The sequence below is a fragment of the Gadus macrocephalus genome, chromosome 16, assembly GCF_031168955.1.
Source record: "Gadus macrocephalus chromosome 16, ASM3116895v1".
In the NCBI taxonomy this organism is placed as follows: domain Eukaryota; kingdom Metazoa; phylum Chordata; class Actinopteri; order Gadiformes; family Gadidae; genus Gadus; species Gadus macrocephalus.
In genome coordinates this window covers 26,199,829-26,218,429 of record NC_082397.1, presented here as the reverse complement: position 1 = coordinate 26,218,429, position 18,601 = coordinate 26,199,829, and the positions used below count along the sequence as shown (strand labels likewise).

Below are 18,601 nucleotides of genomic sequence, written 5' to 3'. Positions count from 1 at the left end.
GGCTGTATTTTCCGAGACCCCCAAAGATATTTGAGTTTACTGCTTTCATGGGAGCCAGACCTCTCTTTATGGGAGCTCAGCTCCCACTGCCTCCCACCTAACTCGAACCCTGGCTATAGGTCTTTCTACACTGCCGAGCCGGTTCGGTCGTAGCTTATTGGCACGCCCGGTGATTTCACCTTCTTATCTCAAGTTTCCTGTGTAAAACCGAGGGGGTCAAATCCCCCGTTCGTCACGGGTTTCTTGGTTTACTGGGGAAGGCGGGGCTGTGCACGGAGTCTCTGACCTCTTTAGAATAATTTGTATTATTGCATACTCCTGAATGTTTTCATTTTTTTATGAATGAAGACACCCGCATGCAATAATGAGTTCACTCTATAGTAGGCTAACGATGCTCTTAGCCTCCTACGAGTACCCTGGAGCACTCGTTAGCTATGAGCGTTTTCAAGACGTTCGTTACCAACGATGCTTTCGGGAAACGGTGTGAAAACTGTACGATGCTCATACGACCAACTCTGCGATCCACTTAGGCTAACGATGCTTTCGGGAAACGGGGCCCAGATACGCACGATTGCTGGGCAAATTGTTCATGCTATCGTTATGTATAATGTTGGCCAACACTCTTACACTGATCATTCTGTTCAACAACCAAAGATAAAACAATTCTAATCTAGGATATAACATCTCCCGTCAACTATAAAAAAGGATGGGTTTATTGTAACAAAAAAACACCATTTCAAAATGGCCGATTCTGCATAGTGGGCCTTTAAACATTTAGAAATAGTTGACGTAACTTTAACGGTGTACAAAAGCCTTAGAAACCGGATCAAACCAGGGCCCCGTTTCCCGAAAGCATCGTTAGCCTAAGTGGATCGCAGAGTTGGTCGTACGAGCATCGTACAGTTTTCACACCGTTTCCCAGTTGGGCCGCAATGCGACGTAGGTCGCATTGGTCTCGACGTAGGTCGCATTGGTCGCAACGTAGGTCGCATTGGTCGCTGTGTTGGTCGCTCGTCTGGCTGCCGTTTTCTCGTCTGGCTGCCGTTTTGGTCGCTGGCTGGCTCGGTCGCTCAAAGTCTATGGGCGGTCCTTAATCAGTGAATTTGCATGTTATTAACAGGTTTTTTGCGACAGTTGAAGTACCAGAAAGCCATGCTCTCTGGCGAAAGCTACCTACAGCTCTTTATTGCTAAAATTGTTTTAATATTTTTATATTGAAGTACAGTTTAAAATGATGAAATCGTTGGTCTATCAGTATCAATAAAATACATTAGTTGTAATTTCGGGCGTATTCAAATAATGTATTTTATATCTTATATATAGCCTAATTTGTTTTGTTAAATGTCCTTGAGCCTAATTGGGTATATTATGCAAAAAGTTCTTCATTATAGAGTGATAGACTTAAATATAAGTGCAACAGTAAGAATACTATGCCACAGTGGTGAAAGAGGTAGTGATGCTAGGTTAGTAATCAAGAAGGCCGGTGTTCGATTCTCTCCACGGACCGATATATTTTTGCTTATTTAGTCAAACTTATTGACGCAATCGGCCTCTTTCATTTTAACATTTTTGTATGATTTAGTACGATGGTATGATAATTATACGATGTAATGACGGGCTGCGACGCCTGGCTGGTATCGGCTGGCTGGCTCCGACGTCAGGCCCGCCACGGCTGGCCGCTGTCTGCCGCTAGCCACTGGCTGCTGTCTGCCACTGGCCGCTGGCTGCGGCTGGCAGCTGGCTCTGGCAGGCTGACCGACTAGGTCGCGACCATAAAAGCGTTGCGACCCTTTTGGCGGTAAATAGGTCGCAACCAACCAGAGGTATGGCTGAATGAGCGACCTGTGGCAGCCAGCCAATGTCACCATGGCTGCTACCACAACCAAAAGCCTATTATCAGTTAACATCTCATTGAACAGAATAAATACACTTGCGTCAGTATAATTAAAACGTACATACAATAATATATAGCTTAGATATTGATAGACCAATATGCTTTTTTATAATATCTATAAATAAATAGGCCTATTGGTCTATCCATCTCTAATTAATTTTAAATTAACTGTAATACAGTGATGCGTACAAATTTGTATTGATTATATTGCAGGGCCTATTGGTTTGTAAATGTCAAAGAGTAATAAAATATCCTATGAAGAAAGATATAGTATAATATATTTTATATATATTATATATATTTTTAGTGTAGCAATATCAACACAAAAGCCACAGTGGTGTAAGTGGTGCTATAGGTTAGTAGCCTAATCGAGGGGTTGTATTTTGATTCTCTCCACGGTCAAATAGATCTTTCCCCTTTTAGTCAAACTTACTGACGCAATCGGCCTCTTTCATTTTAACATTTTAGTAGGATTTAGTACGATGTTATGATAATTATACGACGTAATGACGGGCTGCGACGCTGGCTGGTGTCGGCTGGCTGGCTGCCGCTGGCCACTGGCCGCTGGCCACTGGCTCTGGCAGGCTGACCGACTAGGTCGCGACCATAAAAGCGTTGCAACCCTTTTTGCGGCCAATCGGTCGCAACCAACCAGAGGTATGGCTGAATGAGCGACCTGTGGCAGCCAGCCATTGTCACCATGGCTGCTACCACAACCAAAAGCCTATGTTGTCAGTTAACATCTCATTGAACAGAATAAATATACGTAATAAAAACGTACATACAATAATATAGCTTAGATATTGATAGACCAATATGCCTTTTTATAATATATATTTAAATTGTGCATTTATACTATTACTATAGCCTACTATTATTATTGATCACTTTTAATCTTGCTGAATACTACAAGGCAAATAAATTAAGTAAAAACTTAGTTCCCCGGCTCCATTCGTCTTTGTAAGGAAATGTTCTATTTTGTCAGAATGCACCAGAATGCTTCGTTTTTATGTGAAAAACACAAAAAAATCTTCGGGGGGAGGAGGGCCCCAGACCCCCCTACCGGGGTTTGGTTTACAAACTTTCTGCCCCCTCTATAATAAAATTCACCAGCTGCCACTGGTATTAAGCAATAAAAAGCCTTACCTCCAACAGCTGGTGTTATCGTTGCGGGAAAAGGGAAATACGGAAGTGCCGAAGTGCTTCAGAAACTGCCGTAAAGCAGTACCTTTGACAGTATGACAATGTGTGACGTCATCGCATTTTTTTAACACCTTTTTAGAACAGATACGTGACCTTAAAAAATGCAATATTCAGCTGAGTTTATTATCTTAGCCCCTCCTTTTGAACGCAACTTTCAAATTACTTGACAAAAAATGACATTGTGAGAAAAGTGGATTCTGAGGATAAAACCCCATAGGCTCCCATTCATTCTGGACTCCCCTGCGAGCGCCCCGAGTGGACAGAGATTATCACTGCAACCAGTCCAGAAAACCGGAACTAACCAGCGAGTGCCCATTCTCCTCATATTAGACATTAGCTGTGTTCGAAATCGTTCCCTATCATGGATGTAGTGCACTAAATAGGGTGCACGCCATTTTGTAGGGTGTTCGAATTCTCAGTGGTCCACCATATAGGGCACTATATAGTGAACTTAAAATAGGGTACATAGATGTACCCTACATGTTACTCCCGTATACCACAATGCAATGCGGTCGTGTTTTCCCGGAGGAGAAGAAGAAGCTGAATAACCGCGAAAACGAATACATTTAATGATGGAGTCTCCGGCTTTCGTTTAGAAATGTCAACAATTTATTTGGGATTTAACATAGAATATTTAACATTCAAAATGAATTAAACAAGGAAATGTAACATTCAACATCAATACAACCTCCAGCTTTCGTCGAGAGTGACCGGTTTGTTTACATGATGTTGGCGCATCTGTCTGCGTCACACAAATACCCGGCGCATTTACTGACGCAAATGACGTTTAGAAATCTTAAGCGTAGTGTCCGAATTCTCGTTTGTTGGTTCCCTAAATAGTGCACTACATCATGGACACTATATAGGGAATAGTGAGTGAGTGAATAGGGAACGATTTCGAACACAGCTATTCTCTGGCTTATGTCGATACGTTAAGTGTCGATACGTCATCTGTAAGCGCAGGACCCCGAGTCGATCTGGCAGCCGAGTCAATCCGGTACCCACAACGGGTCAGCCATCTAGATTTTTTTTTTTTTTTCACCGCTGCGTTCTTCCTCTTCGGTCACCAGACTCCGGCTGAATAATGGGATAGCGTAGTGACCTCCCGTTGTATACTGTGGCGGTAGCACGCATTGGGAAACTTTTTGCCTACTACACAATGCGTACTGAGCATTTGGACGCACTATATTTGTGACGTAGGCCTACTACAAAATGCCTACTATATAGCAGGCAAGTATGAGTATTCGGATGCAGCCTATGACACACGTTTTATAGAGTCATATGATTTAAAATGGTGTCCTCCATCACGGTTCCCTTTAGTAAAACGGAAATTAAAACGACTATCATGTATAAATTGATAGAAAGGTGGCAAAAGCAGCGGGAAGAAGAGAAAAAAGAAAGGTGGTTACACTTACACAGAATTCAGAGAAAAGTAGGCGTGATGACAAGCACGTGGAGAACCCGGAAAGAGGAAACAATAATATCCAGGCTATGCTTTGGTCATACAAGATTAAACAGTACATTATTTAAAATAGGAAAACACAATTCGGGAAGATGTGAATATTGTAATGAAGAAGAAACTTTAGAACATGTTATGCTTTATTGTCAAAAATATGATGCTGAGAGAAGGGAACTGATATTGAATCTTAAAGAAATTAAGTTGAATTATGATTTACAGGATCTTTTACGAAGAAGTTCTGAGGACAAATGTAATCCGTTTTTGTTTCAGTATCTTAGGAGAACTAGCTTAATAGAGAGAATCAATTTTTTTAGTTTTTTTCTTTGATTTCTTTATTTTATTTATTTATTCATAAAATTCAGGAATGTGTAAAAGTCCCGATCTACACTCCATACCAGTAGGTGGCGGTAATCCACTAAAAAGTTTTTTGTCAACCGCCATAAAACATTAAGAAGAAGAAGAAGAAGAAGAAGAAGAAGAAGAAGAAGAAAAAAATTGTGTCCTCCGACCTTGTTTACAGCCGTCCTGACAGCGTCTAACGAGCAGTTGATATATCCAACGAAATAATATTAATATAAACGATTTTTATTTGAACGGTAGTACCGGAGCCTAAACAATCATCCGTCCGGTTTGAGTTAACGCTGTACGTGTAACCACATTGTCACCAGGAGCGACCTCTTTACCTCCCCAGCGATGGCCTCCTCCTTTGAAGTAGGAGACGGAGTCAGACTCAGGCTGACGGAGCTTCTGGAACAGAATGGCTTCTCCTGTCCAGAGGAGCTGCGGGCCGAACTGAAGGGACTGGTCGAGAAGAGAGATCAGGACAGGATCTCATTTGCGACGTTAAGAAAACTAAAGAATTGTCTTCGAGATAATGGTTAGTCGTGCTGCGTTGTGTTCACTCATCATGGTTAATGTTAGTCTGGCTATTGCCAGACCAAGCTCAATCATAGATTGCACGTTAGTCTGGGGAAGCTGCTGTCATTTTCTTCAGCACAAGAGGCGTGATCAACGGGCCTAGTACGCTTCCCTGTCATCAATGTGTTAAACCAGCCAATAGCGCGCCAAGGGGAAATGCCAGCTCGGTGATTTGCTCCCGCAAAAACGTATCGGAAGTAGAAATAAATGTATTGCTCTTCTCCAGACCCTTGTGCTTCTTTAATCGCCGGCATAATTGCCTAGGTTTATGTATAATCACCTGCTGTGTCTTGAGAACTCGTATAAGTTTAAGTTTGACCTTTTGCCTTCAGGGCATCCTTTCTACCTGTACCAGTTGTTGGAGACCAGCTTGCCGTATCTGCCGGAGGTAGTGAAGCATCCGAGGGTAAGTCTTGATACCATTACAACCCTTTGCCCTAACCCTCAGCCTTAAGTGTTGCAGTGCTCGTTGCTTTCAGAACTCCAGAGTTATTTTAGTAAATCAATGTTTCCGACATAATGTATCGCAGTTATATCTGAACTCATACCGAACACGTATACTAATGATAGTATATGTACTACATATAGATACAGTACTAATGACAGTCAATTATATCGTATGATACTAATGTTCTTCACACCAGAACCCTGAGCTGGTGGCCCGACTCGAGAAGATTAAAGCCAAGCTGGCGAATGAGGAGTATCACAGGATCACGCGTAATGTCAACACTCAGGTGACTTCTGTTAACATGACAACCATGTGCAAGGTGCATGGGTTTGTTGGCAATGATCATGATTTATCATGTATGATGCATTTACATAGATTCAAGGGTCATCTTAAGGGGTCAACATCATTGTACAGATTACCCCACAATGGTACACTTTTTAGAATTGAATTGTTGAAATGGTTATTTATTTTTTGAGTTAGTTAAGTTATTACGATGTTACACACATTGTGTTATATTGTGAATTGTGGTGTTAATGCTGTCCATGTGGTTGGTACAACTATTGTGCCTTCACTCTTCAGGCTCGTCAAAAAGTGGTTTAAAAGGCATGAGACATGAAAACATGCGTAATGAGATATTTTGTTTTGTAACCAAATCGATATTGCTTGAATATGCACATTACCTACTAAAATATAGGGTATTGGCAGGGTTAATTTTTTTAAGTTTAGTCAGCCATCCCTGTTGACCACTTTAATGGAATACAAAAATGTAGTTATCTAAAAGTATAATATTATATATCTCTCTTAACCTTCAAGGAAATTAACCGGAATGGAACACTGGCAGATTTTGGAATGCAAGGTTTGTCCCTAATATATATATATCTATATATCTATAGATAGATAGATAGATAGATAGATAGATAGATATACTTAATCTTATATATATGGATCTTCAATGTAATTTTGTCTCTGTGAGAAGCATTGTTGCCCGGTGGGCTATAATACAAGAATGTCTCATGATGTAGAGTGGGTCGTCTATAATGCCCCATTTCCACTGCAGGGTGCGGAACGGATCGGATCGCAAAGGTGCGGTGGAGGGGGCAGTATAGCCCAGCTCAGTTCCGAGGTCGCGTTTCCACTGCCGACAGTACCCTTGGTGGTAGGCCGGATGTCAATCGCCGCGGCAGCTACGTAAACATCGTAAACAACGTCTTCCTCCGCAAGAATGCAGACGAACGTCTCCACCTCCTTGTTCGCCCAAGCAAGCTTTTTACGCGACATGTTAATTGTAAAGAATAATACCTTGAGGCTACTGTTTGTTTGTTTTTATCCCCGCGTCACCCGGAAGTGACGATTCTGTCGACCAATCAACGGAGGGGGGGTGTAGCTAGAATTCCAGGGTACCCTTTCAGGCGTCTGGTCTCGTTTTGGGTACCGCAACGGAGGAGTCCCTAGAATGGGGTCGGAACGGGTACGGCAAAGTCCGGGTCACGCCCACTTTTGGCGGTGGAAACGCGATCCGACCCGCACCTTTGCGATCCGATCCGTTCCGCACCCTGCAGTGGAAATGCGCCAGAAGAGATCCTGTGGGTACATCCTGGCAAGGTGTCTTTTGAGCAATACGCAACCAACATGCACATGAACTGTCTGTAGGGTAGTCATGGAAGGAAAAGTAATAGCTAAAATACAAGTAATGTAAGAATATGCTATATCAATTATAATGTTAAATCATTCTAAAGCACTTGAAAACTGCAGTATAAATGTATTCACTTTTTATCATACCATTCCTGTTCGCAGTGCGCTCAGCTAAGGCCGCTGTTGTGACGGTGTTAAACTTCCTGGTGACGGTTGCCGCAACGTTTGCCTGTTCCTACATGGGCAGCCAGTATATCTTCACTGAGACTTCAGCGGTAAATTCAAGCACTTTATCTTAGCGGTGTCATTGCATAAAATGTCCGCTTCCTTTGACAACTTTTAGTTTTTGTGCATATGTATTGAATGTATAATTATTTAATGGTGACTTATGCCTAATTATGCTTAGAAATAGGTCTTTCTCCAAACCTTTTGGATATGAGTCAGCAATCAGTGTATGCTTTGGATTACATCTGACTCCTTTACTCAGTGTGTTGAACTATGCACACACAAACTATTTGAGTTCCTGTCACTGCATTGTTTGAGCAACTTTCAAAATGGAGTCATTGATGTACATGTCCATTCAAGTCATGGATAAAGTGCAGTGGTTCCCTCTTACTGTGGACAGTTTGGATGTTTTCTTCTTTAACACAAATGAACCCCTTTGCTTTGGTTCCAGAGGGTGATTGCTGCAGTTATCGCCACGTCTGTTGTCGGTTTGGCAGAGCTGTACGTCTTGGTCCGAACCATGGAAGGAGAATTAGGAGAACCATAGAGGTTACATCAGGACCCTGGGCCCTCGACGGCAAACGTTCTCATTGAATTATCATCACGAATATGAACATATGTATCTGTTCTTGATCACTTTGAGATCATTAGACCTGGTGATTGGACCAAACGATTTGAATGGGAGTTTTAGCGTTGATGTTTGGGTATTGATTGATGCCAATTGCTTTGGTATTGATAGCAAAGTTATGTTATGTTTTTTTATTTATTAACTTGATCTCCTTTTTCCCCACATGCTGTATCTACTTCTTGTGTTATTAAAAGTATTGCTTGTCTTACAAAGGATGTTGTCTTGGTCCGTCATGGGGGGCTCCAGGGCCGAAGGGCCAGGTGTTGGTAGGTATTTTATTGTAATCACATTTCTATGCTAGAGATGTGAAACTTGGCAGGCAAATAGATATAGTTAACTGCTTCTCAGAAATGTAACATTATTATGCTATTATCATTATTATAGGACATCATTTCCAATCATTCCCATGGCAGTTCTGTCTGGTTAACAGTTCTTGACTCAAAAACTACCAGTATGCTAGAACGAAACGTACCATGCAACCAACCATAGCAACAAGTAATTCTGGAAAGCCTCTCAAAGTAGAACTCTCCCTGGACAAATTGACCAATCAAAACCAAGCTTGGGATGAATCCTCAGCACACCACTCACCTGCTCTTATCTGCCCACTTTGCATCTCTAAAATCTAACCTGCAGCATGTGGTATTTTCTGAGGTTACCACTTAAGACAACCTTTGTGCCTACTTAAGCCATGAATCCTGTGTTCCTCTAGAGCAGGCATGTCCAAAGACCTTACGAAAATGTATTATTTATGGCCTGCCAGCCTGCCACCGTTGCAATTTCTCTTTTCACCACATGGTGGCAGCACCATTCTAGTGCTAGCCACATCCGCGACCCCCATGAACCTGACCCCTCCCCCCCACAGGTAGGCTAATAAGCATAGGGGTTAGCAATCGCATGGACGTATTACTACATCATGGCTGCTGTAGCTACATCAAACTATACATTTAAGCAATCCTGAATGGGCTTTATATTCAATCAGTTCATAAATGTAAGTACAACTCACTAGTATATCAGTTAAATCAACTTATAAATTTAAGTAATCTTGATAGCAGTTTATTTTCAATCAGTTCATAAATGTAAATACAACTCACTAGTTTTGTAGTTGCATCAACAAAAACTATGTTACTTATAATGCTATTTAAAACATACATCTAACGGTTTCAAGTAATATGGACTGAATATGGAGTTGAGTCAAATAGCAATATCTATTTAAGTTAACTTATTGTCTTCGTTATGTTGGCATAAAATTTCAAGGCAGCATGGACACTCAAATCTTATGTTGAAACAACAAGTTTGGTTGTGTGGTATGGCGACACATTAGTGCCATAATTCACTGATGTGATAAAAGATGCATTCGGGTGTATTATATTATTCCACACGCGTAGATATTAACTGTGAGCGCGCAAATGATCTATGCGCGCACGCAAATTACCTCTTTGCGCGCAAAACAGCCTCTCGCGCGCGCAAATTACCTCAGTGTGCGCAAAACAGCCTCTCGCGCGTAACAGCCTCTCGCGAAAGATGTTTTTACGCTCGCTCGAATTTAATTTTGGCACTATGGGGGAGGGAACCAAGGCAGGGCGGGCTTTCCTATGATTGGCCGTTTCTGAAGCGTGATATTTGATTGACAGCCCTCCTCAGCCCTCCTCTCATTCAATTCTGAATTGTTCAGTAAATGGCTGAAACGAGTTACGTATTGTAACTCCAGATTCTATGAGTATAGGCGCAGCCTTTTAAGTGTCGGCCTCATTGTCCTTTAAATAGCTGAAGAAAAGCTGTTTATTGGGAGCAGAACGTCCGCCGGCGCCCGACTATATCTGCGAAATGCGGACGTCGTTGAGGCACGCCGCACGCGGACGTAATTGAGGCCCACGCTGTTGGTGGTCGGGGATCAGGGACATGCACAGGAATTTTGAGGGGCAGTTGCTCTGACCTGAAAAAAAGGGCACCCCCCCCCCAAAAAAAAAAACTCACAGGCTATATGAAGGACTGAGAATAACTGGGTCTTTATAATATATTAATACAAATAAGTAAAACACTGAAATAACTACTACTAACGATAATGCAGAAAAACATGATTTGAAGAAGAAGAACATAACATGAACACAAACATAATTAAACAACATCCTATCAAGTCACTGATAAGTTTCTCCAAATTGACATTTTAAAAATGCAAAACTTCAAAAGAGAAGCCTTCAGAACCTCTTCTTTGTCGGTATGTCCTTCTCTATGGACAGCAGGAGGAGGTCAGACAGCCGCTCTTGACCACACTGATTTCGGATTTCGGAGCACATCACTACCCTGTAGTGATGTGCTCCTCTTTGCTGCCTCCTTTAGTTGTCTCTCTCTCTCTCCTGAATCCTCCTCTTTTCATTGGGCATTTCGGCTTCACTTAACAATAACAAACAATACCCAAAATAGTGATAAGATTTAGGCATGAACCATTTTGAATGAAAGAATGCATGTGATGCATTACTTCCATCATTTATTCTTCTTGTTAAAACGAAATGTTAGAAACTAACTATCAGCAGACATGTAGCTTAGTTTGCCTACCAAAAAATGTGATAACGGGCTGCTTGTCTGCAAGCTAGCTAGCTGTCTGATTATTTAGGCTAAACGGTACGTGGCAAACTGAGCCTGGATTTATGAAGATTGTAATTCATTTCATAAAACGTGATGATGATTATTTGTTTGTTATACATCTCAAATTCACCTTTTCCGAGAACATCAAGGCAGTCGTCTCACAGGTGCCGGTGTTCCGGTCGCGTGCAGCGCTGCAGCTACGTAAAGCAGCTTTCACACGCCGCACGGAAACTCGCCGCCTCCATTCATTTAAATGGGGGAAGGGCGGCAGCGGGGAGGCGGCAAAAGCGGCTATTGCCGCGGGGCAGAGTTTGCCCTCCCCCTACTGACTTTCACTCTCAGTGCCCGAACGGAATTGAATGAGGCTACGCTTACTTTATGAAATGTTTCGAGTGGCGATTTTTATTATCTAGGCCTACATGAAATTCTGCATCCATTAAATGATTAAAAAAAAAATATATATATATATTTTTTTTTTCCTCGGAAGGGCAACCTGAGTCGAGGAGGGCATATGGGCAGTTGCCCAAGCAACCTGAGCAACCCCCCTGTGCACGTCCCTGTCGGGGATTACACATTTTTCAGTGCTACGGCTCACGCCTAGGGATAACCCAATAGCAATAGCCTTAAAAGGCTGTGCCTATACTCATAGAATCTAGAGTTACAATACGTAACTATCGTTTCAGCCATTTACTGTACAATTCAGATTGGAATTGAATGAGAGGAAGGCTGAGGAGGGCTGTCAATCAAATATCGCGCTTCAGAAACGGCCAATCATAGGAAAGCCCGCCCTGCCTTGGTTCCCTCCCCCATAGTGCCAAAATTAAATTTGAGCGAGCGTAAAAAGATCTTTCGCGAGAGGCTGTTACGCGCGAGAGGCTGTTTTGCGCGCGCTGAGGTAATTTGCGCGAGCGAGAGGCTGTTTTGCGCGCGCAGAGGTAATTTGCGCGCGCGCAGAGATCATTTGCGCGCTCGCAGTTAATATCTACGCGTGTGGAATAATATAATACGCCCGAATGCATCTTTTAACACATCAGTGAATTATGGCACTAATGTGTCGCCATAGTGTGGTGCGATCTGGAAATTGTTAGAGACCTGTATGTTTATTTTTTGCATGTGCATTTTTTTATGGTCAAATTGTTGTTAGTTTCCTACTGTTCTGGGTTAATGAAATTGAAGAAAAGACAATATTTTTATTTGACTGCAATTGTTGCAATACAGTTTATGTGAATTTGTCATGAAATCATACATGTCTTCTCAAATTAACTATTCCTCAATGCTTGTTCCTTATGTGGTGTGATATAGAAGTTGTGAAAGACATTTTTTTCTTCAAGCATTTGTTATTGTCAAATTGAAGTCTATTGCAGACTATTGCATATCGTTAAATAAAAATTATGAAATGCAATTAATTTGCATGTGACTTTATTATGGTCCAAAGATATTATAATTATATATATAATATATATAATTCTCCCAATTTGGTTGTATAGGTGAAAATAAAGTCTATCTTTATCTCGGGAGAGGCATTCGGCCCTCGAGGTTTTTAAATTGTTCAAATATGGCCCCCTTTGAAAAAAAGTTTGTACACCCCTGCTCTAGAGCAAAGCTGGGCAAAATACTGGCCGTTTCTGAAAATAAATAATTATAATTTTGGAACATGCAAGCCACTCAGAATTCATTTTTGAAGCGTAATTCCGGCGAAAATTTAACCCAGGATTTCCCCAGGCCCCTGTCAGTGGCTCCGCAGTTTAGGGCAGACCCCTTTCTTTTCTGACGGGGCAGTACACCCACACCCTGTCCCCGGGTGTGAACGCTCGTCCCCGGTGTCATAGCCCCTCTTCTGCCTCACCCCTGAGGCAGCCTGAGCCTGCCGGGTGTAGTCATGGACCACGAGCAGGTGATCCCTCAGCCTGTGGAATAGTCCATAGCCGCACCCCCAGCGATCTAAGGCTCGGGCGGAGACCCGAACACCAAGTCCACCGGTGTCCGGAGCTCCCGCCCGAACATGAGGGCAGCTGGCGTGCAGTGACTGGACTCCTGTACTGCAGTCCGATAGGACCACAGGACCAGGGGAAGGTGGCCGTCCCAGTCCCGCTGGTGCTGGCTGGTGAGGATGGCGAGCTGGGTGGCCAGGGTGTGGTTAAACCGCTCCACCAAACCGTCACTCTGGGGATGGAGTGGCGTCGTCCTCGTCTTGTGCACCCCGCCGGCAGACCTCTCCAAAGACCTGGGATTCAAAGTTCCGCCCCTGGTCGCAGTGGAGCTCAGCAGGGACCCCGAAATGGGCAAACATCTCCTCCAGCAGCCTCTCTACGGTGGTGGCACAGTCTGGTCCGGCACCGCATACGCCTCAGGCCATTTGGTGAAGTAGTCCATGGCCACGAGGACATAGTGGTTGCCGGAGTCGGTGACTGGGAATGGCCCCAGGACGTCGACCCCCACCCGCTCCATCGGTGCTCCCACTAGGTACTGCTGGAGCGGGGCGTGGGAGCGCTTCTGTGCTGTGCAGGTGTCACAACAGTGGACGTGCAGCTCGATGTCCCGTCGACAATCCGGCCAGTAGAACCGCCCCCGCAGGCGAGGCAGGGTCTTAGCGTTCCCGTAGTGCCCCGCTCCCACCGAGCCGTGGACTAGCTGCAGCACCTGGGGACGAAGCACACAGGGCACCAACAGCTGCAGAATGTCACCCTTACCCCTAGGGTCATGCCACCTGCTGTAGACCACCCCATCATGGAGCTGGAAGCATCCCCACTGGGAGTGGTAGGCCTTTACCTCCGGTCCTCGTGCCGACACCTCCGGCCAATTGGGGCGCTGCCCCGCTTCCAGCCAGTCCCTCACCAGCGCCACCACTCGTTGGCCCGCTCCTCCTGGCGCAGGCAGTAGAGGCACACCAGGACTGCACAGGGCCGTCGGGAGAGTGCGTCGGCGTTGCTGTGGAGCCGCCCCGCCCGATGCTGGATCTCGAAGTCATACTCTTGTAAAACCTCCAACCATCGAGCCACCTGGCCCTCAGGGTTCTTAAAACTGAGGAGCCACGTGAGAGACGCATGGTCGGTGCGGATCAGGTAGCGCTTGCCATGCAGGTATGGCTTGAAATGCCTCACGGCCAGAACCACAGCCAACAACTCCCCCCGGGTCACACAGTAATTGCGCTCCGCCCGACTGAGAGTGCGGCTGAAGTAGGCCACGGCACGTTCCTCTTCCCCCACCCCCTGGGAAAGGACCGCACCGACCCCCACATTACTGGCATCGGTGTCAATGACAAAAGGGAGACCAGCGTCGGGGTAAACCAGGACTGGAGCCTCGGTGAGGACCACCTTGAGTCGGGCGAAGGCCGTGGCGCAGGCGTCGTCCCAGACATACGGCCGGCCCGCCTCGGTTAGGCGGTGGAGGGGGCTGGCAACTGTGGCAAAGTCCTGGACGAACCGGCGGTAGTACCCCGCCAGGCCCGGACCGCTGCCGCCTTGTCCGGGTTAGTGGCTACGCCATGTTCGTTCACCACGTGCCCCAAGAACAACGTTTCCCTGGCCAACAGGGAACATTTGGCAGGGTTCGGCCGCAACCCGGCCAGGCGGATCGCCTCAAGAACCTCCCGCAGGTTCGCCAGTGCCCCGCCGAAATCGCGGGCGTGCACCAACAAGTCATCCAGGTACACGACACAATGGCTCTGGGGGACGCCCGCCAGCACCCTCTCCATCATCCGCTCGAACGTCGCCGGTGCGTTGCATAACCCGAACGGCATGTCCCGAAACTGCCACAACCCCTGCCCGATGGTGAACGCAGTCTTATGTCTGGCCTCGGGCGCCAACTCCACTTGCCAGTAACCGCTACGCAGGTCCAGGGAGCTGAACCAGCTAGAACCCCCGATGTAGTCCAGGGCGTCGTCGATCCGTGGCAGCGGGTATGAGTCCTTCCGCGTAACCCTGTTGAGGCGCCGGTAGTCCAAGCAGAACCTCCAGCTACCATCCTTCTTCCTCACCAGGACGGCCGGAGCCGCCCATGGACTGGACGAGGGCTCATTACCCCCCCGGCAGCCATCTCGCGGACCTTGACCTCTGCCGCCTGGCGTTTGGCCAGTGCTAATCGGTGGGGCCGCAGGTGGATGGGCTGAGCAGAGCCGGTGTCGATGGCATGCTGCACTAGCCCTGTCCGCCTGCAATCCTCATCCCGAGCCGCGAAAATGTCCCCATACTCCTCGAGTAACAGCCTCAGCTGCTGACTCTGCTGCACGTCGAGCCCAACTCCACTGCGCAGCCAAAGCGCATTAACGGCTTCGGCAGTCTCGGGGGAAGGAAAGGCGGCAAACACAGGCCTGCGGGGAACGCAAGGAACGGGCAGAGGCAGAGGCCTCCGGGCCATAGCCCGGCGACTACTCCGCCGGCCGCCAGAGTCCCCTCCCCGTCCGGACTGGAGCGCCACAGTCTCTGTTCCCACGGTGATGGCTGCTCCAGCCATGTCAACCCTGGCACCCCAGCGGGTTAGCAGGTCCAGTCCGATGATGCATGAGTCCCGGATGTTGACGAGCCAAAACTCATGCATCACCTCCCGGTCACCCAACTGGACGGCCAGCCGCTTCCTCCCCCTCATTCCGGTGTCCTGTCCCATCACGGTCGTCAGGCGGACACTGGTCGCCGTCCACCTTTTTAACACATGACATTTAACTTGCCACTGATTATATCTACTATCAGAAATGTTTCTGCTGAACATTTTATTTCTCAAAAAGTAAATATCTTATCCATTTAACTTATAACTCTCAAACCACTCTAACACTACATCACACTGGACTAGAACCAGCAACCCTCCAGACTGAGATACAACTGGAACTATTGATTGAATTTATTTCAGACATTCAAATACAAATTAAACATGTGAAAAATACAAAACAAAGAAAAGCACAATAAATATTTAATAAATTAACTTCCTGTGTTCCTCATCTTTTTATATATCTATCTATATACAATTTTCTTTATTTATGACACTATATTTGATATTTACAATCCATACATATGCAACTTAAAATACTATATATTTTATAATTTATATATTTATACAATCCATATATGTACATATATATACACAGGTCTATAATAGTTTTTATAATTTGATGTACTATATTTACACTTTATATATAATTTTTATTGATTTATAATCCTAATGTAGTTTGGTACAGTATGTTTACAATTATACATTTAATACTATATATGTATATATATATATATATATATATATATATATATATGTAACTATATCTGTCGTTTTGAAAATCCTTGAAACAGGATGGTTTTTTCAAGTTCTTTTCGGGAATTTCCTCTCTGCCCGGTAAGCGAGGTTAATTTGGCGATATGATGCAGCCGTATTCGCATAAAGACAGACAACCAGCGACAGGAGGAGGGACAGGTGATTGTCAATGCCAAACTGGCTTTCTTGGACATGGCTCCCCAGTGCAAAGACATCCTCTGTCCCGATTTCCTCTCTGACAAAGTGGGCTACAACAACCTCATCAGGGGCTTTCCCTGAAGAGTGTTGACGTATTGCCCTCTCCGCAGCTCTCACCACCTTCAAAAAGAGATTTAGAAAATGTTAAAGCTGTGACTGTATGAGGATGGGTTGGGCTGTTGGTCATTGTTTGGCAGCATGCTAGCTGTGTATACAGAGGAGCTTATGGATGTTTTTACTGACCTTTACAGTTCCCTTTGAAGGAATCATCAGCCCACCGTTATTACGAAGTTCCAGCAGATGGTAGCTCTGGTCAAATGGGACAGCTACAGCATCTGTCACCAGGCTGGCACGGCACACAACACAGGACAGGCTGCGAAAAATACACCGGACAACGAACCCAGCAATGTAGACCAGTGCGTTGTCTACTAGAGCACCGAAGCGAGTCGGGAGGTAGCTGTGGTTCCCTACAAGGGCAGAAATGTTCAGGAATGGAGAAACCAGCTCTTCAGCAGTGGCGGCATCTGCAGAGGACATCTCAGCAGCGGAAAGGGAGACTCTGGTGTAGTGCTCAGCTGACAGGGTGACAGTGGCATCCTGTCCTCTCACGTTGCCAGAATCCACCGGCTTGACACCACATCTATACATGATGAGCTTGTGGAAGATACCCTGGAACTGTCCAGCAGTTGGGTTGTTATTCCAGCCTCCTTAAAGAGAAACAAACAGCAACATACAACCCTTTAAGATATTTCAACCATTCCTGTTTTCCTTATAGAGACATGTTTTCCTGTTTTCCTTAGGAGACATGAGTGGTAGAGTAGGAAGGATATCAAACCCAACACAGGGCTACTTAACATTGAGGCAATTAACTTATTCCATAGTTATAGTAAACCACACACAAAAACGCCACAAAGGGATATGACCTATCGTCTTGCTCCCTTTTATTTTTTCAATATTTTGATTTTACCATTCTCTGTAAACCCTAGAGATGGCTGTGAGTGAAAATCCCAGTAGATCAGCAGTTTCTGAAATACTTAGACCAGCCCTTCTGGCACCATGAACCATGCCATGTTCAAAGTCACTTAAACCCCCTTTCAAACCCCATTCTGTTGCTCGGATTTAACTTCAATAAGTTGTCCTGTCCAGGTCTACATGCCTAAATGCATTGCTTCCATGTGATTGGCTGATAAGTTATAAGAGATAACAAGAAATTTAACCGCTGTACGAGTGAATGTGTTGTGTTGTGTGTATGTATGTATGTATGTATGTATGTATGTATGCTAGCTGTTGGAACACCTACATTTCCCTGCTGGGATGAATAAAATAATATATTGTCTTATCTTATCTTATATATCAAACCTGATGCTCTGATAGAATTGAAGAGAAGCTCCAAATGATCCTGGCTGAAGCGGTAGTTCAGGACATATTGTTGCTCTTCCAGGAGTTGAGGAATCATTCCCATCAGAGTGTCAATGTTTATAACGAACCCCATGACAGACAGGTACCTTAAATTTCCAAAATGTTTTGTAGAACTGATCATAGCAGACATGCTATAGACTACATTAACTTTAAATTATCAACATTGCTCATTATATTACCAACTCCACCTACAAAAATACAGAACTTCTTTTAAACCTGATGCAGAACAGCATATCATGAACTCCGTGCAAAACAACACATTGTGAACTCTGTGCATAATAGCATATCATGAACTCTATTCAGAACAACATGCAATAAGTATTTAAAAAGTAACCTCTTTGACTGCTAGCAAGTACTTCCTAGCCTTTGACAGGAACTCAAACTTGTAACACCAATGGAGGTTCCCAATAGGTGCTTTGTATCCTCTAGCATGAGGGTTTCGGCTATTCAATATGTCAAAGAGCCTGTCAATCATCTAAAGAAATGTTTGGGTTTATTCATATATCTTAATCACTGTAACAAGTTATTCGATAGAGCTTTAGCAACTAGAGGGAAAAATCAGATGATCCATAGGTATCAGCAGGGCCGGCGCTCGGCATAGGCGAGCTAGGCGACTGCCTAGGGCGACAAATGCGTTTGTCGCTTAATCAGTAAATTAAAATATACGACGCGAACGGAGAAGGGAGGGGGCGCGGGAGCAATCGCCAGGGCGGCCCAAAACTGTCACGGTAGCATTTGTATTGCATATTACATTTAAAA

General features: G+C 44.8%; 2 protein-coding genes and 1 long non-coding RNA gene across 4 annotated transcripts; 1 reads left to right on the top strand and 2 right to left on the bottom strand.

Moving 5' to 3' along the window:
* The first annotated feature begins 5,003 nt into the window (after positions 1-5,003).
* Positions 5,004-9,431, top strand: tmem199 (transmembrane protein 199). Of its 2 annotated transcripts, XM_060076055.1 has the most exons (6): positions 5,007-5,433; positions 5,807-5,880; positions 6,119-6,208; positions 6,736-6,778; positions 7,717-7,829; positions 8,231-9,431. In XM_060076055.1, exons 1-6 carry the CDS (start codon positions 5,250-5,252, stop codon positions 8,324-8,326), a joined length of 600 nt encoding a protein of 199 aa, XP_059932038.1. In that variant the 5' UTR covers positions 5,007-5,249; the 3' UTR covers positions 8,327-9,431. The 2 variants fall into 2 exon arrangements, with proteins under 2 accessions (XP_059932039.1, XP_059932038.1); XM_060076056.1 differs by lacking the exon at positions 6,119-6,208 and having other exon boundaries at positions 5,004-5,433.
* Positions 9,082-9,709, bottom strand: LOC132475078 (uncharacterized). The gene is made up of 2 exons (XR_009529802.1): positions 9,520-9,709; positions 9,082-9,430 (listed from the first exon to the last, which is right to left on the bottom strand). It is a non-coding gene; the product is annotated as an uncharacterized LOC132475078 (long non-coding RNA).
* Positions 9,710-15,808: 6,099 nt separating this feature from the next.
* On the bottom strand, positions 15,809-18,541 carry LOC132475066 (uncharacterized). The gene is made up of 3 exons (XM_060076051.1): positions 17,783-18,541; positions 16,667-17,130; positions 15,809-16,543 (listed from the first exon to the last, which is right to left on the bottom strand). The coding sequence occupies exons 1-3, from the start codon at positions 17,970-17,972 to the stop codon at positions 16,274-16,276; spliced, it is 924 nt and encodes a 307-aa protein (XP_059932034.1). The 5' UTR covers positions 17,973-18,541; the 3' UTR covers positions 15,809-16,273.
* Between the last annotated feature and the right edge of the window lie 60 nt (positions 18,542-18,601).